General features: G+C 38.3%; 1 protein-coding gene across 2 annotated transcripts in view; it reads right to left on the bottom strand.

The window, feature by feature from the left end:
• Window positions 1-806: 806 nt before the first annotated feature.
• The window catches only part of SFXN1 (sideroflexin 1), a 35012-nt gene continuing 18531 nt past the window's right edge, over window positions 807-17287 (bottom strand). For both annotated transcript variants that reach the window (XM_081937856.1, XM_081937855.1), the window contains exons 9-11: window positions 13953-14002; window positions 9124-9171; window positions 807-6145 (exon numbers count right to left, since the gene is read on the bottom strand). In XM_081937856.1, the coding sequence (XP_081793982.1) occupies window positions 6049-6145; window positions 9124-9171; window positions 13953-14002 (195 nt within the window). In that variant the 3' untranslated portion in view covers window positions 807-6048. The remainder of the gene's footprint in view (window positions 6146-9123; window positions 9172-13952; window positions 14003-17287) is intronic.

The raw sequence follows: 17287 nt of genomic DNA, 5'->3' as shown, positions 1-17287 counted from the left end.
TTAAGATCGTAAATTCAGGTCCACACTCAAATCCTCCATAGTTGCACTGTAAAGTTACGAAGTGTAAATAAATGTGTAGGGCAGGATGCTTCCTATGCTAAAGTTATTGAAAGAAAGTCTAAGTGTTGCATTCGTTTTCACTTTTGAGTCCATATTGTTGGCTAAAGGAATCAGGCCTTCAGAATTAGAAATAAGAACTCTATTTCCTTAAGGAACTGGGGAAATCAGAAAAACAATATACCATAAAAGAGTTCTGTGGGAAGCTTATGCTGTGGGAAGTAATGCCATCTAGTGTTCTTCCTCAATAACACCTCCAGTGTTGAGCATCCAGTGTTTGAGCATTGGAGGCTCTCCAAAGGGAAACATTGGACCAGCATTGGGGAAAAACGCATGACGCATCAGCTTGGCTCTCCATCTCACAGCGATTACTTTGCAAATGTGGCATTTGTTTTCCTTCCAAATTATGAACAGAATAAATTAATTTCTTCCTAACGATCCCTTCCACCCGCATGCACATCTTAAAATTTGGTTTTCATGAATTAAGGTGCACCTGGCATGGAGTAAAATTTCCCACTGTTCATAGAGAGTAAATGGTGTAATCAATTGTTAGGAAAGAGACAGATTGGTTTCCCAATGTACCTGTAGCACAAATGAGATCCAGAAATCAAGGCCGATACACTATCTTGGGAATTTCCACTAAATGACAAAAATAATAATAGATTGTCCATAGATGTACAAGCCAAAAGAATTTCATATCTAGATGAATGTTTTTTGATAGAGTGATAGATAGAAAGATTAAATATCACTGATTTTGCTAGAATTTTAATTACTTAAAAAGAACTTTGAAACATGTACTGAGGGTTTCATATCATATTAGAACTTCAGGTTGCTTCACCCTTGAATTACAGATTCTGCTGCTTAAAAATTAATGTTGAGCAATCAAGTTCCATAATTTTAATCCACTGTTTTATCCAAAAGCTTCCAGAAAGAAGAGTAACTACATTATTTCCATAGAAAATGAAAACTTAGAACTGTAGCTTAGAGACGTGGGAAATTCTGAACCAAAGAATGATGCTTCTCTAATGGACATATTGATCTATATGCTATGTGCCAGAGGATACAGTATCATGTTTCAATTTCAAATATGCATAAATTGCACAATTTTCATATGAATTTTAGTTGCAATTATTCAATTTTTCTTTTTACAGCCAAAGAGAAAACCTGCAACTGATTTTCATGTATACCTTTATAATCCATGTATCTCATTCTTAGGTATTCATATTCAAATACAAAGTTTATTTAAAGTACATTTCACAAAGAGAGCATGACATTTTAATTATCAATTTTAATATCTCATCCAACTAATTTAAGCAATACCACCAATTCTGGCAAGATGTTGTGCTAATACTCGTATTGAAAAAGTATGCAAATCACAGTATAATCCAGATTCTTTTTCTAAAATTGGACAATATTGGACAATATTAATAGTTACTCGTGTAATTAATTCTGTATCTGTATTGCACTTCATTGGAAATTAAAAAAAAACATTTCTACTAATCAGTATAAATTTCCTGATTCTAATATTATTTTGTTCTGCTAAACATTACAAAGAAAAAAAAAGTAGTTTTCCTGTTTTAAAAAATGAAAAAAAAAAACCTTCTGATACTTAATTTGTTTTAAATATGCATATTCCAGGAATAAAAGAATGTTTTTTTAAACCCTAGAAACAAAATACGCAAGTAAAGATTGTTGTGCTCTAGGCTATATTATTTTAAGCATGCCACATGCGAATACCAGTTTTTCTAAGCAGATTGAAGTCACATGACATATATTCAAGTGGTATCAATGAACACATCTCCTGGACCGTTGCAGAAATCTCTCTAAAAAAACACCCAGCCCTTAAACAAATGACTGCATCATTAATCTCCTTCCTGTAGTTTCTTTAGTTGTGAACGATATAATTACTAGCAATTAACTAAAGTTCACATTTCAAAAATAATTATTGCCATTATTTTGCTAAGGATCCAAGGTCAGTAATCGCAGCCTACGCTTCTTGATGAAGAAATCAACCCCTTCTTAACAAAATGGGGCCCAATTGCTGAGTAGGTATGATATAATCAGATGGTTGTAAAATTGATATCTGCACTAGCAGAAATCTCTGAGATCAAAGTACAGGTAGGTGGCAGAGTCTTTCGGCTGCAAAATTTCCCTTCCTTTCCCCATCACACACAGACTACTTCTTGCCACACCACTCCTGTTTAAAGGCAAGTGATCTTTGATATTTTTCATGTATGCCACTCATATCAGAGTATGACATGGACTGGAAAGTGCAAACTTTCTGGATGTAGCCTAAACAGGCAGTGCAAAATCCAGAGCTGTATGAGGAGACATGGACATCTTTAAAAACAGCAACCAAGCCAGGGGTAGGCTGCTGTGGGTTTGCAGGGGTTCGGGAGAACCTCTAGCTAGGATTCTGTGCAGTTCAGAGTAGCTTCAAATCCCGCTCCTGGCTGACTCCACCCAACCCGCCCCTTCCCTCCCAGGAGTCCCCATGCAGCCCACTTTGGATGCAGATAAGTGCAAGGTGCATGTGGAAGCTCGGGTAGGGTGAAAAACGGGCCTACTGGAAGTTCAGGAAGGCTGAAAATGGGCCCATTTCCGGCCTCCATATCCTGGGGAGGTCGTTTTCATCCTTCTGGAGGCTCAAGGAAATTCTCTGGAGCCCAGGGAGAGCAAAAAGCCCCTCCCCCCATGATGCAGGAGGCCAAACAGGTCATGGCCACCATGGCCACGCCCACCCAGCAACCGGGCAGAGAACCCCCTTGCTAAAAATTTTGAAGCCCACCCATGAACCAAGCTTATAAACAATTTTATCTTGGAGACAGTTTCTCTCAAGTCAGGAATTCCTTTCCGCATTTGTTAGAAGAACTACCAGCAGAACAGAATATTTAGAGAACATAACTAATACTTAAACAGGTACTTAGCTAAGAGTCTCATCTTAATCTGACATGAACAATATACCCAGTTAGCTGATTTTCCTGTGAATATGATTTGAGTGGAAATTTAGACAATGCTATGCTAGTCAGTTTTTTGTTTTTATCTTGAGGAATTCAAGATAAACTACCAGCTGCAAATATAACTGCTTAGGGGTCTTTGTAAAGTAGCTGTTCAAATAAAACATTTATTTTTTTCCTTTCCATTCCAAGTTGAGAATCATCTGCCACTAGGTAAACTTCTGCCATATGGCACATTTCAATGTTTTATAATGATAATAATAATAGATTATATTCTGTCTAATGCACCTGGGTATTAGCTATGCTATAAGTGGTCTACTAACTGTGTATACTATACTATTTTGGATATATACAAAGGCCAAAGTTTATCCTGAATAGCAACTTCACTGAGTACAGAACTAGATCTAGTCATACCAGTACAAAGGTCTCCAATTTTACACATGGGAGAAAGTACATTAAATAGTAAATACCATTAATCTATGTTTTATCCGGCATGCTGAAATTCCAATGGAAACATTCAGAGAAACAATTTTCAGAATTTGTGCCAAATGAACAATTAAAACGTTTCAATCAACTTTGCATCAAGACTTTGGTTCAACTTAGTATTAGACTTTCCAGGTGACTTTTAAAAAGTTCACTATTTTATTATCTGTTTTCTCAAGTCTCTATAATGAGAAACAATAGCACCCAACTGCACAGGATTGTTTTACTATAGGTACAGTATATAGCAAAGCATACTGAGTAGCTAGCAGAAATCAGGTAGGAAATCGATTAAAAATGCTATAAATATATGTTTTCCCATGTTTTTAAAAACTGCTGTATAGCACCTCCTTTGGGAATAAAAAATAAAATAAAGCAGTGCATTAAAATAGTATTTAGTCGTCTGGTGTTTTTATGTATTTAACCAACTATCTCAGGAATTTGAGAATCATCAAATATGAGAACACGATCTTATAATGTGTACTATTCATTTCTGCGAAAACATAATAGATAAGACCACAGAAATGAACTGATGAAAAGTATACATTCAAGATCTTGAGGTTTTGCACAATTTGGCCAATGTCACCAGTTAAGCATTAGTGCACAATGACGGACAGCCATTATAAATTCATAAGATATCCCTGTCCATTGCTGGATGCAAAGCTGATTAAAATGTTAACCAAGAAAGCATTTTCTTAAACTAGGAGAATTAACACGGGGTGGGTTTTTTTGGCTTTATATGTGCAGAGCATGCTCATAAATGCCATCTTTATGGCGCATCACACACAGGGAGGTAGTATTGTCCTGACAGGAGTATGCCTTGCTCAACATTTGGATAGGCTTCAAGGCTTGACTTACAAGATCACTTATAGCAGATATTCCCATTGCTTATTTTATGACTTAGTGCCCTGGTTCCTAAACAGTGCGCCGTAGCATCCCAGAGCATTGCAGTGAATTCACAGGGCACCACAGGGCATTTTGCTACCCAATTAATAACTTGATGTTTTATTATTTAAGAAACAACACCATGGGATTACCAATTAAAAACTGACCCGGGTGCCATAGTACCGGTTAGTCTTCAACTTACAACCACAATTGAGCCCAAAATTTAGGTTGCTAAGTGAGACATTTGTTAGGTGAGTTTAGCCCCATTGTATGACCTTTCTTGTCTCAGTTGTTAAGCAAATCACTGCAGTTGTTAAATGAATAACACAGCAGTTAATTGAATCTGGCTTCCCCATTGACTTTGCTGATCAGGTTGCAAAAGGGGATCACGTGACCCTGGGACACTTCAACCAACATAAATATGAATCAGTTGCCAAGCATCCAAATTTTGATCATGTGACCTTGGGGATGGTTGTAAGTATGAAAAACTTAAGTCCCTGTTTTCAATGTTGTTGCAACTTTGGTCACTAAATCACAATTGAGCCCAAAATTTCCATTGCTAAGCAACACAGTTGTTAAAAGAGTTTTGCCCTATTTTACAACCTGTCTTGCCACAGTTAAGTGAATCACTATAGTTGCTAACTTAGTAACATGGTTGTTAAGTGAATCTGGCTTCCCCATTGACTTTGCTTGTCAGAAGGTCACAAAAAGTTAACACATGGCCCTGGGACACTGCAACCATAAATAGGAACCAGTTGCAAAGTGTATGAATTTTGATCATGTGAAGAAATCACATCAGAAGTGTGAAAAACGGTCATAAGTCACTTTTTTTTCAGCGTGGTTGTAACTTCGAGCAGTCCCTAATGAATGGTTGTAAATTGAGGACTACCTATAGATGATTTGGGAATTACTAGAAGCACTGTGAAAAAGATTACCGAGACACTAAGTATACTTTGAACCAAGAGATTTGGGAACCCGTTGCTTATTGACCTTAGTTTATTTTAGTAAACCGAGAACATTCTATATAGAATTTTATCCAAGCAGAGTTTGTCCAATTTCACAGAGGTTTTTTTATGTTATAAGTGCAGGAGTCAAATAATAAATAAGCAATGGCTTCAAATTTATGCAGCACCAAAATCCTTCACTCTCACCTATCACAATTACTCTCCCATTCAAACATTAGATAAGTGAAATAAGAAAATCTAAGATCCATATATCAAGGGGATCCCACAAAGTTAACTCTTTGGGACTCTGAGGAAGTAATCCGATAGATAATTGTCATCTGAATTGTATTTAAAAGTGTAATAGTGGAAATGAATTTGTTATTTACTTTCTTTTAGTGGGGAAAAAAAATAAGGTAGGTCCTAACTTTAAGATAACACTGTCTGATTTCCTTGAAGTTGTTACACTTTCCAAAGGAATTAAATTTTTGACTGATAAGTAATTCTTAATATAAACCATTTTGAATATTTGCAGCTGAATTGGACAATTGTCAGAATTTTCAACCATAATTATGAATTTCCTTATGATACTTAATCTCAGTGTTCAAAACTATACAAAAATTGAAAGAATGCCTCAGGATTGCATTGTTTCAACTATTTAGACTCAATTAAAATAAGTTCATCTAGCTATAATTGAAGGACAAATCACCCTAGTTGTCTTCTATAAATCATAATCCTTTGTTAAAATATACCCGATCCAATTCAGGACTCATTTCTTTGATCTTAGCTTGTAATTCTGGCTCCAGACGTGTTACAGACATGGAACTAGGAAGAAAAAAATAATAAACACATAACATATTATCCATGATCATGAAAACGTAATCCTTTTATTTACTCTTTTTGTGTGTGTGTGTGTGTGTGTGTATGCATGTGTGCATGTATATGTGTATGTACACACACACACACACACACACACACACACACACACACACACACACACACATATATATATATATATATATATATATATATATATATATATATATAAAATATGCTGCAGGAAATATCTTAAAATTTATAATCCTTTAAAATATGGCATAGTAGTTACTTGTTTTCCAAACAGCTTCTCTTCAATATTATCAAGATATGAAATATCATTTCTGCATTGCAGAAAAGTTATTTCATATGTTATTTTGCTAAGTTATCTTCATATATGATATGGCATCTTAATGTAGCAGACAGGACAAACCATTTCCCTTGTATGTGAAAGCTGAGCTAGCAGATCATGTATTATACTAAGTCTTTTAAATATATCCTTAGATATTTCTCTCCCCTTCTACAAATAAAAGTTATAAGAACAGACATGAGAGGTATTTCTGTTCTGAGGTTGAACAGAGTCAATCTTTAGGAGGTTTTTTTTTTTTTTATTTTGTTTGGTATTTGGCCAAGTTGATTTTTCTCACAACCTCCAATTCCTCTCTCAAGGTTATGAAAATGTATAGAATTTGAAGTGGGTGAGGGGAAGCCTCCTTCACCTGATATCTGAAAAAGAAAAGGAAGGGGGAAAGGGGATTTTTTGTGAATCTCCATTCTGGTATAAACAAAGGGACATCCCAGAAGCATGAAGTCCCCTTCTCCGGGATACAAAAGCAGCACCGTGGAGAATGGAGGAACCCCTCCAAGTGCAGAAAGGGTAGCGGCCTCCGCATTGCATGCAGTCAGGCAGAAAAACCGGCTGCAGCTGGTGACACCAATTTTTATCTCCTGTTTTGCCATTATGAGCAGCTTCTGCTCCTCCAATTCCCACCCTAATTCCTTTCTCCTAATTCTTTCTCCTGCCTTCCCTCCTGCTGAGGCTTTCACCAATTTCCTTTTTTACTGAAAATGCCTCCGCTGTCTTTCCTCCTCAAACTGATCTACCCTTTCATTATGCTTCCTCTGTCTGCTGCTGGCACTCTATCTATCCTTGATGCTGTTTCTCCTGGAAGGGATTTTGCCATGTTTTTCTCCATTGGCTGCATTTTCCATTTTCTCTAGTCGTTTCCCCCCCCCCCCATAATTCGCTGGTATGCCTTTGTGCTTTTCTCCATTTCTCTCTCTCTGCATCTGACTCTTCCCAAGCCTTTTACGTCAGCATGCTATCTATACTTTCTCCCCAATTCATCCTCATAGATTTTTAATTCTATTTTTTTTCTATTTTACTTCCTAACCTTACTGCCAGTTCTAGTGTGTTGTGTTATGACATGTTGTGTTTCAAAAGGAAAGAAAAATTGCAGCATGTTTTCTATCAGTACAGTAGATGGAACTATAGCACTGAGGGTCACAGCACAATCTACTGGGGGAAAAAAAGCTGCAATTTTAAAATACTATTCCAAAAATTACTCCGCTAACCACTACTATTATTATATAGGCAACAATGTGAAATTACAGCTGCCAGTTTTCTAGCTGTTGTTGGCCTACAGGTTCTTCATACAGAAGTCCTTCCAATAATCTAGGATGTCATCATGTATATTTATTTTTAAACAAATGTATATGGCTTTATTCAGACTTACAACATTAAACATCCATGACAAACCCCCATGATGGGCATCCAATACAAACAGACTTGCCACTTTATCAGTCCCATAGCAGTCTGGGGGTGTGTGTGTCTTTAGGTGCTTCTAGAAAAGGTGTGGAAGCCAATATATCTCTGGAGTGATGATATTCCATAGGGATGGGGCCACCACTGAGAAGGCCCCACCATATCTACTTCCCTGCTGTGCAAGGTAGATATAACTGGGGAGAGGCAATCCTTTAAATAACCCCCCTCCCCCCAGTCATGTAGGGTTTAAAGGTGATCCACCAGCACCTTGACTGCACCTGGAAGCAAATCAGCAACCAATGCAGCTCCCGCAAAAGAGATGCAATTTAGGCTTTTGAAGAACTGTGTGAACCACTGCATTTTGAACTTTCTGAAACTTGAACTTTCTGAAATATTTAAATGTAGTTTTTATAATATTAAAGCATTTATTTCTAAAGTACTCTGATTTTAATGTTTCATATTATTGATATTATACGATACCCAGAGCCCTTCTTCAAACCTTCTTCAAAGCAGATGGGCAGTTAAGAAATATGAAGAATGAATGAATGAATAAATAAGACCTGTGCAAACATCCCTCCCTCCTAGTACTGATGATATTATCTAGTTGGGTAATTAAATGTCTGCAAGAAAACAACCAAGTTCAAAGCACCAAGAATACCACAGTTCAACCCTGAACTCCAAATATTCTCTTCCATCGGAGGTCTCTATGGATGATATTGCTGGCCTTCCTAGCTAAAATTAAGGTAAAATTTATGACATGATATATAAAATCAGGATCTGAAAATAACCTCTGGAAAAGCTATTGGTAGAGCAAACATTACTCTTCTTGTTTTTCTTACATTCAGGTTATAAAAGATAACTTATGGAATGTCCCTTTGTCATGCCCACAGAAATGGAGGAAGGTATGAGGGCCAGAGCAAAGGGCAGATTTGCTACTGGAGTAACAAAATGGAGGCCAATCAAAGGTTTATTATAAAGTTATGATAGAAATAGGACAAATGGGAAAATGTGTACTTAGGATTGAAAAAAACATCCCTCTATGGTCTGAATTTGGGCAGGACTCATATCATTGGGAATTAAGAGTACTTGTATTCCCCAGAGGAACATGACTATTGAATGAATTGGGAGCTTTTTGGAAAGCAATAAATCTGTTTTCTCATTTTCATAGTCTGCATGGCATAATATCTCTCACCATAGAAAAGTAGTCAAGAAGCAACTGTACCTTTTCTGTGGAAACAATGCACAGCACAGAGGCGTTGCGAACACCAAGCTGGAAGAGACAAAAGTTAGTATTTTTTAATGTACTCAGAGTTCAGATAATTTTAAGCAGAATCAACTTTGGCTTTTTGGAATAAGAGTTTTTCACATTAGCACCCGAACAATAATTCAAATGTCATAAGAACTGGTTATTTAACGGCAGCAGTTCATTTCCATCTCTGAATTCACACACATGGGTTATTTATGTGCCTGTCAATATCTGTACAGAAAGGTTTCTGGAGGGAGCCAAGTTCCCTTCTTGAGGCTGCAGAAAGATGGAACCAAGTGGGGTGGCAGGTTAGATTGTGCGGAATTGTTCATGTGATCCTTGCGATTCACGTGGGTTATTACCTGGAGAAGTCTACTTTCATAAAGTGGCTGAAGAAAAAACTGTTCTTTTTTTCAAAGGTTGAATTCCTCTGAAGATGGGAGATCAACAATGTTGAACAAAAGTGGGAGGACAAAAAAAATAGCGTAATTCTGTCTGGGGAATTTGAAACGCCACAGATATTGGCATTGTTAGCATGGCTGTGGATCTGAAAAGGGCACAGTTGCTTAGCTGTCTCAGAACGAAGTTCGATGATCGCTAAAAAGGATGGCACAATGAAAAAGAGTTGTGTAAAATTACCCATTATAAACTAGAGACAGGGGCAGAAATGGTACCACCAATCTATGAAAATAGGCACCTTGTCAGGCAATATAAGCAAATCACACCCCTCATTGAGAGAATGGTAATAATTCTACCTACATCCTACCTACTGTGCATGCCCAAGATGGTGTCCTGTCGCATTTGAGGAGAACTTCGGGGAAATGATTTTCCTCCTAGGGGTATACAGCGGGTACCCTCCCATCGTTGGTTCCAGGTCCAGCTATGGGAACGTCCTAGGACCTCGGGGGTACCCCTGAGCTGAGATTTCCTACCTTGTAGCCGGAATGTTGTGAGTGAAACAGGGCAGTTGGCGGTAAATGGAGAGCGTTTTTCTGCTGTCAGCGTGGGTGTGGTCAGCAGCGGCGTGGCTCCCTACCTGGGTTTTTTGCCACTGTCGCTGCCGCTGCCCATGCTGTGGTATTATCCTGGTGGCTTGCCTCTGCTTATGGATGTGATAGACTGGATTTGTGGTGGTTCTCCTCCTACTTGTCGGATTGATCGCAGTTCATGTTGACTGGAGGGCAGAGACCCTGAGGTGCCTCACTTGTGGAGTGCCCCAGGGGTCAGTTCTCTCACCCCTCCTGTTCAACATATACATGAAACCGCTGGGCGAGATCATCTGTGGTTTTGGGGTACGGTATCATTAATACGCTGATGATACTCAACTTTTCATCTCTACCCCAAACAATGCCCTCAACGTGATCTTCCGATGCCTGGAGGCTGTACGGATCTGGATGGGGACGAACAGGCTCAAGCTCAATCCCTCCAAGACTGAGTGGCTGTGGTTTCCGTCATCCTGATTTGTGCATCTTGTACCATCTTTGATGATGGGGGAGAAATTTTAGCCCCCTCAGAGAGGGGCCGCACTCTGGGAGTCCTCCTGGATATGCGGCTTAGTTTAGAAGAACACCTGACGGTTGTGACCAGGGGGGGGGCTTTTACCAGGTTCGCCTGGTATGCCAGTTGGGCCCCTTCCTGAATTGAGATGTCCTGTGCACAGTCACTCACGCCCTCGTCCTTTCTCGCCTGGACTACTGCAACGCTCTCTATATGGGACTGCCCTTGAAGAGCACCCGGAGGCTTCAGCTGGTCCAGAATGCAGCTGCGCAGGTTGCCATGGGGGTACCTAGGTGTTCCAATGTTACACCCCTTTTAGGCGGCCTGCACTGGTTGCCGGTTGTTTTCCGGGTGCGATTCAAGGTGTTAATTATGATCTTTAAAGCGCTGCATGGCTTAGGCCCAGTGTACTTGCGAGACCACCTACTGCCACCGGTAGCCTCCCACCGCCCAGTACAATCCCACAGAGTTGGCCTCCTCAGGATGCTGTTGGCCAGGCAGTGTTGGCTGGCGACCCCCAGGGGGAGAGCCTTCTCTGTGGGAGTGCCTTCCCTTTGGAATGAGCTGCCCCCGGAGCTTCGCATAATTCCCGACCTCCGGTCCTTCCGGCGCGCCCTAAAAAGTTGACTTTTTCAGCAAGCCGGCCTGGCTTGAATAAAATAAATTATTAATTTTAATTGTTAATATTTATTTAATTTCTAAATCTCATTGTAAATGTCTATTGGGGTTTTTTGGATATTCAATTTAATCTTTCTTTTAACTTTTGTCATATGTGTTTTTATGTTGTATGCCACCCTGAGTCCTTTGGGAGAAGAGCGGCATATAAATCCAATAAACCAAACCAAACCAAACCAATAATTGAAACTATCCATCCATGGCTCTATTGTGTAAAGGCAATGCTTTCTGCCCAGGAACCAAACAGAGTCCATCTGAAAGGATGATTGTCAGACACCAGAGATGGGTATGAGAAGAGACTAAATAGGGTTCATTTCAATGGTGGGTTGCCAATGTTTTACTACCGGTTTGGTAGCTTCTGCGCAGTGGACCCTCCTGATGCCGCTACTATCGGTTCGCCTGATTCAGGCCGAACTGGGAGCAACCTACCTCTGGTTCATTTGGACTCTTCTTGTGAACTGTAACAAGCAGATGCTACACAATATCAATGACACAGTAAGTTGGAGTACCAAATAAGTCATTCTTAACCAATCCTTGATTCTACCTTTGGCTTCCACCAATAAACCAATGGAAATGAATAACTTTACTTATTAAATCAGCTACATGATTTTGTTTTAACTGTTGCTTAGCAAACCATGCTGTATCTGTCTAGCACACCTGGACATAGATATTTATAGCCCCAAGATTATATGATTGAGGCAGAAGGTACTGATTTATTTGTATTCTGTGTTGTTGTTTTTTTCAAAAAAAAAAAAAACTCAAGGTGGCAAATATATCCAACCTATTTTTTCTTCTCCTAGTTTCTCCACAACAACAATCCTGATATGAAATGTCTGCAAGCAAACAAGAAAACTCAGAAAGCAGTGAGAACTCTACAAGCTGCAGGGATTCCGTAGCAGCAGTTGATCAGGTGCTGAAAGGATTCAGAAGAAGTCACGTGTTGGGTGCTGTTTATTGTATATCCACCAAGATACTCTCTTAAGATTTGTAAGATTCAAACAGACTGTAAAGATGTACAACCCTTGTATATGAAAAAGAGAGACCATAGTAAAGAACCTTACGTTTGGAATTGGAAGGAACTTCCAATATATCAACATATCTAAATCAAATATTCAAAATAGATATTTATGAAACCCTACAGAACATAGAGATTAAATATGAAAAGGATTGTATTATTATTAGTAGTAATATTATATAGTTTTTTTTATTAAAAATGAAACTCAGTCAACTGAACATTCAAAAATGTACCACAAATATCATTGACTGGTGTTAATGGTTGATACAGGTTGCTGCCAGGATCTTAGGTATCAACCAAGTACCTTCTTAAAATATACGATGTTCCAAGTAGCGCAGCTTTTTTGCAGTTTCACTGGTGTTATTGCAGGAAGCTGCAATTTGTTGATGTATCTTATAAAATTCTTGGACATGGTACCAAGTGCCCCGATGACAATGGGTATCACTGTTACATGTTTCATCCATAATCGGGTAGTTTTGATGGCCAGGTTGCTGTATTTTGTGATTTTTTCAAGTTCTTTTTCTTCGACTCTGGCATCTCCTGGTACCGTGATATCAATACAATAATACAATACAATAGTAGAGTTGGAAGGGACCTTGGAGGTCTTCTAGTCCAACCCCCTGCCTAGGCAGGAAACCCTATACCGTTCCAGACAAATGGCTATCCAACATCTTCTTAAAGACTTCCAGTGTTAGGGCATTCACAACTTCTGGAGGCAAGCTGTTCCACTGATTAATTGTTCTAACTGTCAGGAAGTTTCTCCTCAGTTCTAAGTTGCTTCTCTCCTTGATTAGTTTCCACCCATTGCTTCTTGTTCTACCCTCAGGTGCCTTGGAGAATAGCTTGACTCCCTCTTCTTTGTGGCAACCCCTGAGATATTGGAACAATGCTATCATGTCTCCCCTAGTCCTTCTTTCTCTTAAGCTAGACATACCTAGTTCCTGCAACCGTTCTTCATATGTTTTAGTCTCCAGTCCCCTAATCATCTTTGTTGCTCTTCTCTGCACTCTTTCTAGAGTCTCCACATCTTTTTTACATCATGGCGACCAGAACTGAATTCAGTATTCATCAATACATTGTATGTTTCTTAAGTGTGTTTAAGAAGCTGCATGGCCCCTGAATTGACTGCCCCAATTTATATTCTCACTACTAGTAGCCTGAGGAGATTTAGGTAATGCAGGCTATAGGCAAAAATCATTTCTTATGCATCTAAGTTTCTGACCATAGGTGGAGGGATGTCACATTCATGGCTGCCCCCCTTTTTTTGCATGCTGGGTCCTCAACACATGTGGGCAGGCTTTGGACTCTGGTGTTGCACTACCCACGTTGCAGATTTTGACCCCTTGCTGTGGACACTGTGATGTGCTGTTTCCTCTGCTTTTCAAATATCTTCAGCCCAGATGAAGTCAAACATACATTTAAGTTGCCTTCATGGTTTTGGTCTTGCTCTCAGTTGCTGATTTAGTAAACACTCTTCCTATTGCTTTCTTGACATGGTTTGCCTTAGAATCTTGAACTTCCTCAAAGTCAGGGAGTAAACATTTGTGTGGACAAATGACACAAAAGTGAACATCAGCATGAGAAATACGAACAGGTCACCTCTGAAATTTTTACTCACCAGAAACCCACTAATCCTACTTGAATGGGGGCACTCATCCATGGGAACCTCTGTGTTAAAAAAAGAAGCAAAATGATAGGTTCAGTCTGAATTTATGTACAGAGTTATTGGATACAAAACTTTGAATGATACAAAAAATATAGGAGGAATGAAGGCTTAACTGAGTATATTTTATAGTGAAGGAAGGCCAATATATTGGATCTTGCAATATTTTATTACATTTGATACAACAAATATTGTGGATGTTGCAACAAATAGCCTCCTAGATGCTTCTGAATTCTAACTTGCAACATGGCAATTGCATTTTTATAAAATTTCAAAAAAGCACTATCATTATTTCTATAGGTATAAAAGCATAGGCAGTTCTCATTTAACAGCTGCAATTGGACCAACAGCTCTGTGGTGAACCAAAGCAGTTGCTAAATGAAAAAAAAAATCGCATGATTATATCTGTGCTTTCCTTTTCCTTCCTCTGCTGCTCTGGAATGATGACTTCATTGCTGGTATAAATAGCAAGAAGGAAATTAATATTTGCATTTACATTTACAAGAGATTTACAAGGAAGGTTTATAAGAGAGTAAACAGACATACAATGGGGAACATGCATGACCTCCATGGGATAGTGAGACCTTTTTAGGATAGTCCATGCCAGGCACCTAATGAATCCTGGAGCAGATTCAAAGGGAATTTCCCAGCCTTCTGGTGGGCAGCTCTGTCTAGTGCCTGATGAGAAACTGATCATTGGAGGTGAATGAGGCTGTAGATATTACTACCCTTGAGTTGTTTCTTTCTTGGGGCTAGTCCCAGTGGGCACCTTAGTTCACTAAGGCTTTCTGAAAAATGAACATCCAGAAATTATTCCTGGTACACTGGTGGAAGAAAAAACAAGAAGTAAATGTGATCAAGCTTGGGAATATGCACCATTTTTATTGATAAAGATGATGAAGCATGTTTATTTTTCCTCCTTTATTGCATCTATGGGGTGTTATTCAGCATTATTTTTTTAGGGTTACCAACTCCTTATTGAGAGAGGTCTTGAGATGCCTCCACCTGACCTATAACCCATCTGTGTAACATCTGGTGACAAAATGCTGGGGTAAGATATCATAAGTATGTTGATAACGCTTAATAGTATATTGTTACCCAGGCTGTAATGGAGATGTCACTGATGCAGTGATGCCTAGTGCTTGGAAGGGGAGAATTATCTCAATTATTTCATACATTTGGTTTTAGTGTCCAATTTCTATAACTGTTTTCACCAACATTTCAATAGAATCTATTTTCTTGTAATTTAAATCCATTCTTCTGTGGCCTGCATTCTGGACTTCTTTATATTTTATATAACACCCTATCAGATATTTGAAGACAGCTATAATATTCCCCCACAATCATCTTTACTCAAGGTATAACATACTCAATTACTTCATATTTCTTCAGAATGTTTCCTTCTAGTTTCCTGATTCTTCTTCTTGTTGCTATAGAAGCAACAAGGGAAACAAAAAGGCAGAATGGGTCCCAAATTAGAGTCCAGCAGGGGGAAATGGGTGTCAGAATTATATACTCTGATTTTACCATATAGATAAGTGTTCCCCAATGCTTTTGTTTTAGAAATATTTCAAAAAAAAAAAACCCAAAATATGAATCACATGTATTCATTTCTTACATCAAGAATGTAGGGAACTCATTCCCCAAATAAAATTAATAATCAATAGATGTAAGATTATATTTCTAAGATTAAATTTACATTTAATTAAACTATTCAGGCCAATTAAAAATAAATACAGTTTCTGACCCAAATAACAACAGTATTGTATTGTCTACCCCTTACATTAAGTGATCCATATGTTATTTTGCAGAAATGTATATTTGAGAAGTTTTAGCAAATTTATACTCAGTGAGGTCCACAGTGTTGAAACAAAGAAGTGCGTGAAGAATTGCTGAAGTTCTCCAAGTCACAAGATACAATATGTTATTTCTGTGATTGTGGTTCTAGAAATGCATTTTATTACATAACCTTGCCTTTTTTCAAAGGATGAATAATATTTCAGGGGTTAATAATTAAGTAATGGAAAAGTATTGAGCTTGCACAAGCAGCCTGTTAAAAAAGGGCATTCTGTTGCTCAATGGATTTAGAACTGATCGATATCAAGCCTTATGATTAACTAACTGAAGACTAATGATTCACCTGAACTTACAGTCAATGAAGCAGAGAATGGACAAGGGAGGAGAACCAGAAAATCATAGAGTTAAGACTGTGTCAAAAGACACGGAACAGTCACTAAAGGGTTCGTTCAGATGTAAAAGCTGCTAAATTAGAATGCCTAATTAAATTCCACAATAAGCAATGAAGTCTTAGCTGAACATGGCAATATCCTCTTTTTATTATTTCTTACAGCACACATTTGTGTTATCTTCTAATAACTAGCAGTGTAGAAATTAGGGACATTGTGAATCTGGAAGTAAAAGGAAATGTTTGGTAGCTCTTCTGAAGATAGAAATACTTCAGGTATTTAGCATTACCATTGAAATAAATTACTGTATTCATATACTTGTCAGTAATTACTGACAATAAGCTCATATTTTACAGCTGCTTTTGATAAATTTAAAAATGCTTTAATGTTTAAAACATTCCCTGATAATCCTTATTAATACTTTTTATAGTTGATCTATATTCATCTTCTCCAGAAACCTAGGACTTAATGTGTCCAAAGTAGGATAATGTGAGCCTGGTGTTAATGTGACTGAGAACACTGGGTTGATTTATCATCCATTGTTTATTTTCTTGGTGATCCATAGAATTCTCAGAAGTCTTTTCCAACATGAAAGTTCAAAGGCATCAATGCTCTTCCAACTTTCAGTTCCATAGAATGTCACATGGAATGCCATGGATTTCAAGATTCTGATCTTTGTAGATATAGACAAACAATATCATGGCATCTGAATACCTTTTCTAAGGCCTTCCACTTGTTGCTATTCCAAGTGTTAGTCTGCAGAATATTTATTATTCGTTCCTATATTACAGGTAGTCCTCGACTTCAGCTTGTCATTTTATGACCCTCTGAAGCAGTAGTGAAATTCAAAAATTTTCCCGACCGGTTCTGTGGATGTGACTTGGTTGGCATGTGACTGGGTGGGCAACAAGTAGGAAGCTCACAGAGTCACAGGGAGTTCAAAAACCATCTATCACACTTTATACAAAAATAACACAAAAGCTACACAACTAACTCACACACAATGCAAAAGCAGCTGGACTTCACACACACAAAAAGGTTCCAATGGTCGCGTGGCACAGCCCTGCTTTAAAGTTATGAAATCTCATACAGGATGCTTCATGG

This window comes from Natrix helvetica (assembly GCF_964273705.1).
Source record: "Natrix helvetica genome assembly, chromosome: 1".
Classification (NCBI taxonomy): Eukaryota; Metazoa; Chordata; class Lepidosauria; order Squamata; family Natricidae; genus Natrix; species Natrix helvetica.
The sequence above is the reverse complement of the archived record's forward strand: the minus strand, read 5'-3'. Positions and strand labels throughout refer to the sequence as shown.